The 14,166-nt window shown below is 60.1% G+C and overlaps 1 protein-coding gene across 1 annotated transcript; it reads left to right on the top strand.

Moving 5' to 3' along the window:
• The first annotated feature begins 64 nt into the window (after window positions 1-64).
• Window positions 65-14,128, top strand: BSPRY (B-box and SPRY domain containing). Its single transcript, XM_068164154.1, has 6 exons — window positions 65-148; window positions 1,135-1,233; window positions 2,089-2,319; window positions 4,651-4,676; window positions 6,335-6,459; window positions 12,735-14,128. The coding sequence occupies exons 1-6, from the start codon at window positions 86-88 to the stop codon at window positions 13,259-13,261; spliced, it is 1,071 nt and encodes a 356-aa protein (XP_068020255.1). The 5' UTR covers window positions 65-85; the 3' UTR covers window positions 13,262-14,128.
• Window positions 14,129-14,166: the final 38 nt, after the last annotated feature.

Genomic DNA, 14,166 nt, shown 5'->3' with positions numbered 1-14,166 from the left:
CCGGGGCGGGGCCTGGGCGGGGCGGGGCGGGGCGGAGCGCGCGGCCCGGGCGGGGCCGCCCCCACGGCAGGTGCCGGCGCCCAGCATGGCACAGCGGGGCGGGGGGCAGCGGCCCCGGGAGCTGCCGGAGCGGGCGGCAGAGCTGCGGGTGAGCGGCGGCGGGCACCGGGATCGGGACCGGGACCGGGATCGGGATCGGGATCCGGCCCCGGCCGAGTCCGAGGCTCTGGCCGGGCCCTTCCGCGGGGACCGAGGGCAGCCCGGGCAGCGTGGGGCGGCCTGCGGCGGGGCTGGGAGGCACTGGGGGGGCTGGGGGAGTGTGGAGCCGCTGGGGTCCCTGTTGGGGTGTGCGGGGGGACGTGCGGGATCCTCCGTGGGCATGGGGCTCTCTGTGGGGCTGCTGGCAGGCTGCGGGGAGCTCCCCCGTGGGGCAGGGACTCTCCACGGGGAACGTGGCAGGGCATGTGGCCGTGCGGCGCCTTCCTCGGGCTGGGGGGGTCACAGGGAGGGCTCCTCCCTGGGCACGGGGCTCTCCATGGGGCTCCTGGTAGGATGTGGGGCTGTGAGGGGGTCCTGTTGAGGCGTGGGGGTCCTGTTGAGGTGTGAGGCCATCTGAAGGGTCCCCTGTAGGAATGGGGGGACTCTGGGGGGGCTCTTGGAAGGTTGTGGGGTCATGCGGGGGCTCTGTTAGGACCTAAGGCCACTTGAGGAGACCCCATGGAGCAAGAGGCTCTCCATGAGGTGCTGGCAGGGTGCGGGGTCCTATCGCGGTGTGGGGCCGTGGGAGGGGGCTCCCGTGGGAACAGAGACTCTCGTGGGGCTCTTGGCAGCTTGTAGGGCCACATGAGGGGTACCCCATGGGGAAGGAGGCACATTATGGGGGACCCGGCTGGGCGTGGCGGCCCATGGTGGGATGTGGGGCCACGAGAGGGGTCCTGCGTGGGGAAGGAGGCTCTCCATGGGGACCCCGCCGGGGTGTGGGGCTGTGTGGGGGGCCATGGTGGGGCGTGGGGCTGTGTGAGGGTTCCCCTGTGGGGAAGGGGCTGCACAAGGATCCCGTGGGGTGGGGGCTGGCTGAGCAGGAGTCTTGAGGTCACCCTCGCCCCGCTGAGGCCCGGGCTCTCTGCATTGCAGAACAGGATCGTGGACCGCTGCGAGCGGCTGCAGCTGCAGAGCGCAGCCATCGCCCGGCACGTGGAGCAGGTCCTGCCTGCCAAGGACCAGGGCGTCCTGGTGAGTCCTGGCCCCTGCGCCCAGCCCAGCCCAGCCCGGCGCCTGCTGGCCCCACCTGCGCCCATGCCCCGGCAGAGCTGCTGAGCTCCTGTGGGGCTCCCTGGCACGCAGGGCTTGGCCCCCTCCTACTCCACGGCTTGTTCAAGTGGAGTGCCAGCTGGCCTGCCTAAAAAATGTGCCCAAACAAATTCCTTGGTGTTGGTGTAGAGCCCTCAAACATCCCTCTAGGACCAGTCTTGAGGGGCTCCAAGAAAGCTGGGGAGGGACTTTTGAGGGTGTCAGGGAGTGATAGGACTGGGGGGGATGGAGCAAAACTAGAAATGGGAAGATTCAGACTGGATGTTAGGAAGAAGTTGTTCCCCAAGAGGGTGGTGAGAGCCTGGCACAGGCTGCCCAGGGAGGTGGTGGCAGCCTCCTGCCTGGAGGTGTTTGCAGCCAGGCTGGAGGTGGCTGTGAGCAACCTGCTGTGGTGTGAGGTGTCCCTGCCCATGGCAGGGGGGTTGGAACTGGCTGAGCCTTGAGGTCCCTTCCAACCCTGACAGCTCTGTGATTCTATGATTAATGAATCCTGGTTTAAGCTGTGCCTCCCTGTCACCAGAGACAGCTCTCATGGTGGCTCTGTGCCTGGCTGACAGCGACTCCAGGCAGACCTGCTGAGGGATGGGACGCTGCTCCCTCACAGCTCTCACTTAGGTAGCAGGGTTAGGGCAGGAGGAGGAAGGCAGGTGTGAGACTGCTGATGCTGTTTGCCTCTGCCTGCATGGTGCTGGTGAGGGTGGCTCAGTGATCCCTGAGCCCCCGGGGAGCCTGCAGCCGCGGCGTGGAGGCTGAGCCGCTCTCTCCCGGCTGCGGCAGGGCTCTGCCGGCGCGGCGCGGGAGCTGGTGCTCCAGAGGCTGCTGTTCGTGGGGAGGGTGTGTGAGAGCGAGGAGCAGAGGCTGCTGGAGCAGGTGCAGGCCGAGGAGGAGCGTGCACACCAGAGCATCCTGACCCAGGTGGTGCACTGGAATGAGGCTCTGCAGAAGCTGGCTGCCCTCCGCACCTACCTGGTGGACACGATCACCAACCTGGACGACCAGGACTTGCTGGTGAGTACTGCTCCTTGTGGTGAGGGGCCCAGAAGTGGCCTGGGTGTTTGGTCATGAACATTAAAGGGGGGTTTAAATTTGGGGGTTGACAGCTTGCTGTGCTGACAGCCAGGAGGCAGAGCTGGACAGGACCTGTGTTTGCAAGTCTGGCTCAAGGAACCTCCTCCGCTGGGTCCTGAGCAGCCTCATGGTGCATTGGTGGTGCCTGGAGCATCCTCTCTGCCTGATTCTGCTTTAGCTTGCAGTGGGCTTCAGAACCACCCAGGTTCAGGTCCTCAAGCTTTTGCCTTGAAGCTGTTGGCTCAGAACAGCTACAGGTTGAGAGCAGCTCTTGCTGCAGGCAGCTGGGCCACCATTTCTCTGTGTGACCCTCAGGAGCACCTGCAGCTCTTCTCAGAGCTCCATCACAGCTGTGTGTGGGGTGTTGACTGCACAGAGCAGCCCCTGCTGCCCTTCACCTTGTTGCTTCTCTGCCTATTACGTTGTCTCAGCTGACCCACTGCAGAGACAGGCAGCTGGGCAAGGCCTCACCTCGCTCCTAGCCTCTGCTTGCAGCTTTGTGAAGAGTGTGGCAGCAGCTCTGCTGGAGAACAGAACTGATGCCATGGACAGGAGGTGGGGGAACAGCTTCTGTCCTGCCCCAGCATCTTAGCTGGCCTGGCTGTGGCCTCTCTGTGGAGAGCAGAGGTTAGAAAGCAAGGAGCATCAGATGCCTGTGGCAGAGGACAGTGAGAGCCCAAGTTTTGCCTTTTGCCATGTAGTGGAGGGGAGATGGGGATCATGTTCTGACACCTGGGGCTGGGTGTTGGTGTGTGTCTGTAATGTCACAGGACAGTGTGCACCCTGCAGCTCTTCATTGGGCAGGGATCAAATTGACCCTGGCCTGGGGCAGTCCCCAGTATCAATCCAGGCTGGGGGTGAAGGGCTGGAGAGCAGCCCTGTGGGGAAGGACTTGGGGGTGCTGGGGGTGCAGAGCTGGACAGGAGCCAGCACCCAGCGCTGCCAGCCCAGCCCCAGCCTGGCCTGGGCTGAGCCCCAGCAGTGTGGGCAGCAGGGGCAGGGAGGGGATTCTGCCCCTTTGCTGAGACCTCCCTGCAGTGCTGGGGCAGCTCTGGAGCCCTCAGCACAGCACAGCCAGGGACCTGTTGGAGCAGGTCCAGGGGAGGCCACAGCAGTGCTGGCAGGGCTGGAAGCCCTCTGCTGGGAGGCCAGGCTGAGAGAGTTGGGGTTGTGCAGCCTGGAGGAGAGAAGGCTCCAGGGAGACCTTCTGGTGGCCTTGCAGTGCTTCAAGGGCTGAGCAGAGAGCTGGGGACAGAGTTTTGAGCAGGGCCTGCTGGGACAGGCCAAGGGGTGATGGTTTGAAGTAAAAGAGAGAGATTGAGAGTGGAGAGGAGGAAGAAATGTTTGCCCCTGAGGGTGGTGAGAGCCTGGCTTGGGCTGCCCAGAGTGGTGGAGCTGCCCCATGGCTGGAGCCATTCCAGGTGAGGTTGTTTGAGACTGAGCAACCTGCTCTAGTTGCAGCTGTCCCTGCTGGCTGCAGGGGTTGGACTGGATGACCCTTAGTGTCCCTGCAACATACAGCAGTCTGGGCTTCTCCTGCCACTTCACTAACTGTGCTGTCCCTTGAGGACACACATGGCCACTGGCTACAAAAGCAGGTGGGTCTGATCAGGAGGGTTTCTGACTCTTGGCTTAGGTTCTCTGCAGCCTCACCATTTGCTGGAGGCCTTGGGGCTTTGCTGCAGGCACCAGGTGTCCTGGCAGGGTGTCCTGACAGGGTGGGTGATGAGGGGGGCCTCAGGGCTGGGATTCTCACACTCTGGGCAGGGCAGGGTGCAGACAGGCTGGTGGATATCAGAGCTGGTTCTTTATGAGTCCAAGACCTTCCACCTGCCTGAGCTCTCCCCCATTTCCCTTGTGCCAGGTGCTCCAGCTGTGCCTGGGGCCTCTGCTCTCACACAGCTTTCACAGGCAGCAGTGGTGACAAGCTCTGATCTGATGCTCCCCTGCCCTTCTCAAGCCATTTGTCACCCAGTCACCTGGTCCTGCTGGCACAGCAGGCATTACCCTCAGTTAGATGCAGAAGATGCATGGCCCTGAGCCATTCCCACTCCTCTTCTGAGCTGGGGAGTTTAAAGTGCTGCAGCTGAGGAAGATGGATGTGGGACAACCCTGCTGCTCCCCAGGGCCAGTGCTGGGGTGCAGAGTGGCTGCTGTGGGTCAGGAGGAGCACCGCTCCCTGGGTGTGGGGGTGGCTGTGCCCCAGCCTGTATCGGGGGTGTTGTCTGTGGGGATTGCCATGGTGATGACTCTTTCTCTCCTTGTCCCCAGAGTGCAGAACAAGAGATCTTCGAGAGGTTAGTACCTGGCTGCTGCTGTCCCTCCCCTGAGCCCTGCTCCCAGCTTGCCTGCCCCCTCTGTGGCTCCTGCTGTCAGCAGCACTGACACCTCCTCTTGCCTCTCTCACGCTGCTTGGGCTGGGGACAAGGGCAGGGCACAGAGATGCCAGCCTGGCCTCCTGTCTCTGCTTCACCTGCTGTGCTGCAGCTCAAGATGGGGAAATCTTGGCACCTAGAAATGCTCCATGGGCAATGTCTCCCTGGAGGCACTGCCAGGTGCTCTGGCTCTTGCTTACCAACCTTCTCCAGCTCCTTGAGAAGCTCCACAGGGCTCCTGGGAGATGGAGCAAGCCTGTCCCTGGCCTGATGGCAAGGAGGTGGGATTGTCCAGCTGGGCAGCTGGGTGCTCCATGCCTGGGGGGTGCAGCCCACACTCCTGCTGACAGAGGCACTGCACATGGGGAGAGCCAGCTGCAGGCATCCTGGCAGCCGTTCTCGGCGGCACTGGGCTGCCCTGCCTCGAGAGGGCACCTCGGGGGCTGCATTTCTGCAGGCCTTTATTGCCCTGGCTGCTGCAGGGCTGTAGTTAGCAGTGACTAGTTAGCACTGGCTCTGCTGCCCAGAGGACTTCCAGGAGTGTTTTTCCTGTAGGAAGTGAGAAGTGAGGCACAGCACAGCAGCACAGCAGCACAGCAGCAGGAGCCTGTGCTCCCAGCCGTGAGCTGCACACACGGGAACCCAGCAGAGCCTGCCTCTGCTCTGCTGTGTGGAGCCCAGAGCCCCAACTTGCTGTCCTGTTGCATCCACCTTTGCTCTGACTTGGGCTGATGATTTTTGGGCTCCCCAATTCAGGAGAGACAGGCATCTGCTGGAGAGAGTCCAACAGAGAGCCATGAGGATGAGGAAGGGACTGGAACATCACTGCTGCGAGGAGAGGCTGAGGGCCCTGGGGCTGTTTAGTCTGGAGAGGAGGAGGCTGAGAGGGATCTGATCAATGTCTGTAAATCTCTGAAGGATGGGTGCCAGGTTGAAGGTGTCAGGCTCCTTTGGGTGGTGCCCAGTGGTAGGACAAGGGACAATGGACACACAGTTCCATGCACAGAGGATCACACACAGAATGTTAGGGGTTGGAAGGGACCTCAAAAGGTCATCTAGTCCAACTCCACCTCAACATGAGGAGAAACTTCTTTGGTGTGAGGCTGCTGGAGGCCTGGAGCAGGCTGCCCAGAGAGGTTGTGGAGTCTCCTTCTGTGGAGACTTTCAAAACCTGCCTGGCTGTGTTCCTGTGTGCCCTGCCCTGGGTGACCCTGCTCCGGACTGGGTGATCTCCACAGGTCCCTCCCAACCCCTACCATTCTATGTCCCTGCAGCCTGCTCACTGTGCTCCTCTTGGCCCTCTGGCCACTCTCAGCTGTGTTTAATCTGAGGAGCTGTTGGCTCAGGCTGCTGGGGCTGTGCTTTGCACTGAGGCCCTTCCACGAGAGGCTGTGTCAGAGCCAGCCGAAGGCGTCGCTCCTGGGGAGAGTTGGTTCAGTCCCAGCCGGTGCAGGTTCTCTGCAGCAAGCCCTCCCCTGGCAACAGCTCATGTTTCTGTCTTGCTTCCCAGTGCTTAAACACCTCCCAGCACTACCAGCAGACCCCTGTGTTTTGAAACAGCTCTCCTGTTCCTTTGCTAGGACAGAGGTGGCCGAGGGGATCCTGGAGCCGCAGGAGTCGCCCAGGTTAAACTTTAACCGGAGCTGCGTCCAGAGTCCGCTGCTGCATCGGCTCTGGGCCTCTGCTGTGCTCTGCTGTGGCACAGGTCAGTGCTCAGCCCTCACCCTCCCTGCCTGCATGGATTCCTGCAGGCCATTCCTGCTTGCTCACCCGTGCTGAGCCCAAAGAAACATCCCCCTGCTGTGTCCTGCCCAGGATGTGGGGCATCCTCCCCTGCTCTCCCAGCCCCTCAGCCTGCGGGCAGCAGAAGCTGTGGGAGGGTTGAGAGAGGGGGGACAGGGCTTGAAGGTACTGGCTGTGCCTAAGAGGAGAACAGGGGCTGGAAAAGATTGTGTCTCATCAGCTCTCCTGGCCAGGATCAGCAGGAGAAGGGCAGTGATGCTGCCCTTGCACTCAGCACTGGTGAGGCCACACCTCAGATCCTGGCTTCAGTTTTGGGTCCCTCACTCCAAGAAGGACATTGAGAGGCTGGAGCAGGTCCAGAGGAAGGGCAGCAAAGCTGGGGAAGGGTCTGGAGAACAGGGCTGGGGAGGAGCAGCTGAGGGAGCTGGGGGTGTTCAGCCTGGAGGAGGCTGAGGGAGACCTCATTGCTCTCTGCAGCTCCCTGAGAGGAGGCTGCAGTGAGGTGGGGGTTGGGCTCTTCTCCCTAGTCTCAGGTCATAGAATGAGCACAGGGCCTCAAGTTGCACCAGGGGAGGTTTGGGTTGGCTATTAGGAAAAATTTGTTTGCTGCAAGAGTGGTCAGGGACTGGCAGAGGCTGCCCAGGGAGGTGGTGGAGTCCCCATGGCTGGAGGGGTTCCAGAACCCTGTGGCCATGGCACTTGGGGCCATGGTTTGGTGGCCATGGTGGGGCTGGGTTGGTGGTTGGACTGGGTGGTCTCAGAGAGCTTTCCCAACTGAAACAATCCAAAGGTTCTCTGTTGTGCTGATGTCCTTGCCACATGTCATTACTGCAAGGCTGCTGGTGCTGTTCTCACACTCTGCTTTGGTGGGTTGAGGTTTTGGTGGGGTTGCATTTCACACATCCCTTCTGCATGCTGAGGATCCCTGCCAGGTCCCTGTCCCTTGTTCACCCAGGCCTAGCCTTAGAGGTTGAATATCCACTGCCATGGCATCAGCTTTCCTTAAGGTGCAGTGATGTTGTGCTTCACATGGTGGTCCCTCCTCCCAGAGGCAGTTGAGCAGGCAGCAGTCTGGTTGGTTTGCTTGCAAAGAACATTCCTGGCCCTGATGGTTTGCAACATCTTGGAAAGCAGCAGGTGAAAGCACCTCCATTGCCCTCTCAAAGCCCAGCACCCTTCCTTTGGTGCCTTCCCTTGGCAGCCAGGTTTCTGCATGGGTTGTGTTTGGGGCTGGCAGCTGCTTCTTGAGACCAAGCCTCACAGAGTGTTAGGGGTTGGAAAGGACCTCTGGAGACCATGGAGTCCAACCCCCCTGCCAGAGCAGGGTCACCCAGAGCAGGGTCACCCAGGAACACATCCAGGTGGGGCTTGGAAGTCTCCAGAGCTGGAGACTCCACAACCTCTCTGGGCAGCCTGCTCCAGGGCTCTGCCACCCTCAGAGAAGTTCCTCTGATGTTTAGATGGAACTTCTATGTTCAAGCCTATGTCCATGATGATGCAAATCTCCTGGCACCATTCTGGGAGGGATCTGGGGTCCCAGCCATCTGTGTTGGTCCTGCTGGGAGGTGACTCTGGATGGAGACCTGGTGGAGGACCCTCTGCAGGGCTGACACAGGCTGAAGCTGGCCCAGATGGCTGGGAGGTGACCTGCTGCCCCAGGGAGCAGGCTGGGTCTGGATTCCACCTCAGTGTCTAAATGTAGCTGTGAGGGATGTGATTGATTTAATTTGTGTGAGCTTGGAAATGGGAACTGGGGGGTTGTAAAGTAGTCAAAGGTGCACAGCTGTGCTGGGCAGAGGGGGCAGCTGTGGTAACTCACCTCCTCACACCCCTCATGCTCCTGAAGGGGCAAGAGCACTGTGCTGTACACAGAGAGAGAAGATTTGGGGGTGGCTCCCTGCTGGAATGGCTCAGCAGTGTCCAGAGTGGCTGTTGGGGGGAAATCTGCTGAGGTGCTTTAGTTCTCTGCCAGCACTTCCCCTCCCTGAAATCAGAGCCTTGAATCACAGAACTGGTTTGGTTGGAAGAGACTTTTCAGATCCTTGAGTCCAGCCATGAACCCAGCCCTGCCATGAACCCAGCACTGCCAGCTCACCACCAAGCCATGGCCCTCAGCACCACAGCTACACAGCTTTGGAAGTGCTCCAGGGATGGGGACTCCACCACTGCTCTGGGCAGCCTGGGCCAGGCCTTGACAACCCTTTGGGGACACAAGTTTTTCCACATCTCCAACTTAAATCTCCTCTGGCACAACCTGAGGCCATTTCCTCTTGCCCTGCTGCTTGTCACTTGGGAGAAGAGACCAACCCCCACCTGGCTGCAGCCTCCTGTCAGGGAGCTGTGGAGAGCCAAGAAGGTCTTTCCTCAGTCTCCTTTTCTCCAGGCTGAACACCCCCAGCTCCCTCAGCAGCTCCTCTCCAGACCCTTCACCCTGGGGTGGTATTTCCTTGTGCATCTCTAGGCCAGCTGTGTGGCACAAGATGAGGTTTAGTGCCCTTGCTCTGCCAGAGGAAGATGCAGTCTTGCCCTGCTCCCTTTTCTGTGAATTCAGAGCAGCCTTTGACTTCCTGGAAAGTCAACCTCCAGGCAGAGACTGTGGGCAGGCACAGTGGTGGAGCCCTTGTGGAGGGCACAGGGTGGTGGGCAGGCAGGCTGCAAGGTATCACAGTCTCACAGTATAACTAAGGTTGGAAAGGACCTCGAGGATCATCAAGTCCAACCTGGCACCACAGACCCCATGACTAAACCATGGCAACAAGTGCCACATCCAGTCCCCTCTGGAACACCTCCAGGGATGGGGACTCCACCACCTCCCTGGGCAGCACATTCCAATGACCAATGACTCGATCGGTGAAGAACTTTCTCCTCACCTCGAGTCTAAACCTCCCCTGGCACAGCTTGAGACTGTGTCCTCTTGTTCTGGTGCTGGCTGCCTGGGAGAAGAGCCCAACCCCCACCTGGCTACAACCTCCCTTCAGGGAGTTGGAGAGAGCAATGAGGTCTCCCCTGAGCCTCCTCTTCTCCAGGCTAAGCAACCCCAGCTCCCTCAGCCTCTCCTCCCAGGGCTGTGCTCCAGACCCCTCCCCAGCTTTCTTGCCCTTCTCTGGACACCTTCAAGTCTCTCAATGTCCTTCTTCAACTGAGGAGCCCAGAACTGGACACAGTTCTGGACACAAGGTGCTTGGCTGCTGCTCACTGGAATAACTCATCAAACAAGTGAGGTTCTTTGCTTCATCTGCCAGGGGATGCTGTCTTCAGCTCCCCTCCCTGCTCACTGTTGCCCACAAGATCTCCCACCCAGCGTGCAGGGCTGTGTGGTGCTTCCCTGCTCCCTGGCAGTGCAGCCTGGCTGGCTCTCCTGCCTGGGAGGCTGCAGTGTAATGGTTTGGTGCTGAGCAAAGGTAAATTCCACTCCCTGCCATTATCCCACTCCACTCAGAGCTGGCCAGGCCACCTTTGGAATACTGGGTTCAGTTTGGTGCCTGCTGTACTAAAGAGATGGGGACAGGCTGGGAAGTGTCCAGAGATGGTCTGGAGCACAGCCCTGTGAGGAGAGGCTGAGGGAGCTGGGGTTGCTTAGCCTGGAGAAGAGGAGGCTCAGGGGAGACCTTCTTGCTCTCTCCAACTCCCTGCAGGGAGGTTGTAGCCAGGTGGGGGTTGGTCTCTTCTCCCAGGCAAGCAGCACCAGAACAAGAGGACACAGTCTCAAGCTGTGCCAGGGGAAGTTTAGGCTGGAGGGGAGGAAGAAGTTCTACACAGAGAGAGAGATTGGCCATGGGAATGTGCTGCCCAGGGAGGTGGTGGAGTCCCCATCCCTGGAGGTGTTCAGGAGGAGGCTTGGTGGGGTGCTTGGTGCCATGGGTTAGTTGATTAGGTGGTGTTGGGTGATAGGTTGGACTTGATGATCTCAAAGGTCTCTTCCAACCTGGTTTATTCCCTTCCCTTCCCTTCCCTTCCCTTCCCTTCCCTTCCCTTCCCTTCCCTTCCCTTCCCTTCCCTTCCCTTCCCTTCCCTTCCCTTCCCTTCCCTTCCCTTCCCTTCCCTTCCCTTCCCTTCAGGCTCAGGGCTGTCAGAACAAGTTAGATGTTTCCCAAGGTCTCAAGTGATGCTGTGCTGCCCAGGGAAGCAGCATGGAGCAGCTGCATCCAGAGCAAACAGGGCTCTGGGAGGCTTGGACATGGGGTTGTGGAACCATAGAGCTGTTCCCTGGAGGTGTTGAAGAGGTGGAGGTGTTGAGAGATGTTGGTGCCATGGTTGAGTTGATCAGATGGTGCTGGGTGATAGGTTGGACTGGATGATCCCTGAGGTCTTTTCCAACCTTATTGATTCCATGATTGCAAGGGCCAGCAAGAGGATTCAGGGACTGGGAAGCTGCCATGTGAGGAAAGGTTGAGGGTTGGTTCAGCCTGGAGAAAAGAAGGCTCAGGGCAGACCTTATTACCATGTTCAAGTATCTGAAGGGTGGCTACAAAGAAGGTGGAAAAGGCAGGAGGTGATGGGGAGCAGTGAGATTCCCACTGGACATGGGGAGGAAAACTTCTCAGGACCAGCAGCCACTGGGAAAATCTCCCCAGGGCAGTGGTGGAGGCCTCAGCATTGGGCACTGTTAAGACTCAGCTTACCAGGGCTGGGCCAGCTTGTGTGGGTTGAGCTTTGGCCAAGAGAGGTTGGCCCAGATGGTCCTTGAGGTCCCTTCCAACCTGGGATCCTATCAATGGCTCTGTGAAAGGGCTGGGGCAGGCATGATGCAGGAGAGCTCTTGCTGGGGGCAGGGCTGGGAGAGCAAATGACTCACAGCAGCTCCAGCCTTGTTTCCATGGGGCTTAAGAGCTAAAGTGAGTGAAGGGAGGGTGGGGGAAGGCAGGGCAAGCAGGGGCACCCTCAGGCAGAAACCTTGGTGTCCCCAGGGGCAGGTGAGTCAGCTGGGCATCAACCCTCCTGTGCTGAGGGCATTCTCTGAGGGAGGGAAGCACCTCTGCAGTTACCCAGCACTGCACCCAGTCTGCAGCTGGGGGTCTCACAGGGGGAGCACTCAGCCAGAGCAGGCTGAGGGGTGCTGGGTGCTGCCAGCTGTTGGCTCTGAGGTGCAGCAGTGGGTGCAGACATCCTCCAGGCAGCCTGGCTCTCACCCTGGCTGCAGCTTGCTGAGCCTGGGCTGTGGCACAAGGGCAGTTCCTCAACTGCCAGGAAAGCAAATCATGGCCATGCTCACCTCTGATGCCTGCTGCCACCACCTGCTGCTGCTCCAGAGGAGGTCAGGGTGGGTCCATGAATGACTTGGGCTTTACAGGAGGGCAGGGATTTCCCTTGGCCAGGCCTCTCCTTCCTCCTCATTCCAGCATTACCTGCTGGGCAGGTTTTCTGCAGACAGCCCTGTGTCCTTGCCAGGCTGGGGGAGGAGAAGTCAGGTCCTGCTCAGCCACAGAGAGGGTGGGAAAGGACAGGGGCTAAAGTTTGTGTCTCTCCTTAAAGTGGGATCATAGCATCAAAGACTGGTTGGGGTTGGAAGGAACCTTGTAAGCCCCCAGCAGTGACACCTTTCACTGGAGCAGGTTGCTCCAAGTCCCACCCAACCTGACCTGCAATGTTTCCACGGGTGGGGCAGCCACTACCTCTCTGGGGAACCTGGGCCAGGGTCTCACCACCCTCACAGTGAAGAATTTATTGCTTTTATCTAATCTAAATCTCCCTCTTTCAGTCTGGAACCATCACCCCTCTTTCTGTCACTGCACTCCCTGATGAAGTCCCTCCTCATCTTTCTGCTCAGTCCCTTTAGGCACTGCAAGGCCACCAGGAGGTCTCCCTGGAGCCTTCTCTCCTCCAGGCTGCACAACCCCAACTCTCTCAGCCTGGCCTCCCAGCAGAGGGCTTCCAGCCCTGCCAGCACTGCTGTGGCCTCCTCTGGCCCTGCTCCAGCAGGTCCCTGGCTGTGCTGTGCTGAGGACCCCAGAGCTGACCCCAGCCCTGGAGGTGGAGGTCTCAGCAGAGCACAGCAGCGGGGCAGAACCAAACCTGCCAGGTTCTGTTCTGTGGAGTGTAAGAGGAGCAGCACAGAACTTGCAGTGTGAGGCTGGAGAGTTGTGTGAGGCCGTGGGGAGCTGCTGTGCTGCCAGGCAGCCTGAGCCCAAGCCCCAGGGGAGCAGAGGGGTCAGCAGGAGCAGTGTGAGGAGGGGGCGGTTGCAATGGCCGCGGCATCTTCAGGTGCCAGCAGGGCTCACCCTGTGGCTTCTCTTGCAGGCTCCCAGGAGATCCACATCGATGAGCAAACCATCAGCCCCCACCTCAGCCTGTCAGAGGACAAGAAGACCCTGACCTTCAGCCCCAGGAAAGGCAAGGTGGACTCGGGCTGCCCCCAGCGTTTCGACCACTGGCCCAACGCCTTGGCTACCGCGGCTTTCAGCTCGGGGGTCTGCTCCTGGAGGGTCCAGGTGGGGAAGAGCTGTGCCTACAAGCTGGGGGTGTGCTACAGCTCCCTGCCACGCAAGGGCTCTGCCAACGAGGCTCGCCTGGGCTTCAACGCCGCCTCCTGGGTCCTCTCGCGCTACGACAGAGAGTTCAGGTTCCTGCACGCCGGGCGCCCGCAGCCGCTGGAGCTGCTCAAGGCTCCGGCCGAGATCGGGGTGCTGCTGGACTTGGCAGGAGGAGAGCTGCTCTTCTATGACCCAGAGTCCTGCACCATCCTCTTCTCCCACAGGGAGGCCTTCTCGCAGCCTCTCTATCCGGTCTTCGCCGTGGCCCACCAGAGCCTCTCGCTGGCGCCGTGAGCGCAGCCTGGCTGCGCGCAGTGACTGCTCCCTCTGCACGGTGCCTGCTCCCTCTGCACGGTGCCTGCTCCCTCTGCACGGTGCCTGCGTGGGGCAGGGCCCCTGGGGCTGCTGCTCTGCAGCGTTCCAGACGAGACCTGCCCTCAGGCTACCTCTGCTCTTCATGGCTTCTGCAGCAGCTTTCCTCTCCTGGAGGCTACACCCACCCCCTCTCTGCCGGGGCAAAGGCTGGGGCTCCCACCAGCCTCTGCCAGCTGCTCTTGGGTGAACCATTTAATTCCAGCCCCCCCCGACCAAAGGCAGCTTTGCAGTGGGCATTAGGAAGCTGGAGAAATACTGAGAGGTGTGCTGGGAGAAATGGCAGGCAGGAGGCACAGGGAAAGGGGCATCACTGGGACACAGCTGGAGAGACACTTGGGGGAAGAGCTTTCCTAGGCCAGAGCAGGGACAGTGTCAGGGGGATGCTGCTCATGGGGAGCCCACAGCAGGGCAGAGGCACCCCTGAGGGGCTACTGACAATGGAGTGGCTGATGTGAAGAGGCATAAGAAGCAAGAAGCAGCAGAAAGAAACCAACCTGAGCTGCTCTTTGCTCTGCCAAAGGTGGTGGTGGCAGTGGGGAGGGTTTGAGTGCAACATGGAAATGTCTCAGATTGCCCCAGGGGAGGTTTAGGTTGGACATGAGGAAGTTTCTTCCCCAGAAGGGTTGTCACAGCCTGGCCCAGGCTGCCCAGGGCAGTGGTGGAGTCTCCATCCCTGGAGGGGTTTCAGAGCTGTGCAGATGTGGTGCTGAGGGCCATGGCTTGGTGGTGAGCTGGCAGTGCTGGGTTAGGGGTTGGACTCGATCTGAAAGGTCTTCTCCAGCCTGAATGGTTCTGTGGCAGAAACACTGGGAGCAGGGAGGAAG

This window comes from Melanerpes formicivorus, unplaced genomic scaffold, assembly GCF_026170545.1.
Source record: "Melanerpes formicivorus ecotype bairdi unplaced genomic scaffold, bMelFor1.0.p_v2 SCAF_77, whole genome shotgun sequence".
Classification (NCBI taxonomy): Eukaryota; Metazoa; Chordata; class Aves; order Piciformes; family Picidae; genus Melanerpes; species Melanerpes formicivorus.
This window is presented reverse-complemented; position numbering and strand designations above follow the sequence as displayed.

Bases quoted from the DNA above. Each gene is read 5' to 3' on its own strand.
- BSPRY (XM_068164154.1), top strand. From the start codon at position 86: ATGGCACAGCGGGGCGGGGGGCAGCGGCCCCGGGAGCTGCCGGAGCGG. The intron at 2,320-4,650 runs GTGAGTACTGCT...CCTTGTCCCCAG, and splicing joins TGGACGACCAGGACTTGCTG to AGTGCAGAACAAGAGATCTT. The intron at 4,677-6,334 runs GTTAGTACCTGG...TTCCTTTGCTAG, and splicing joins GAACAAGAGATCTTCGAGAG to GACAGAGGTGGCCGAGGGGA.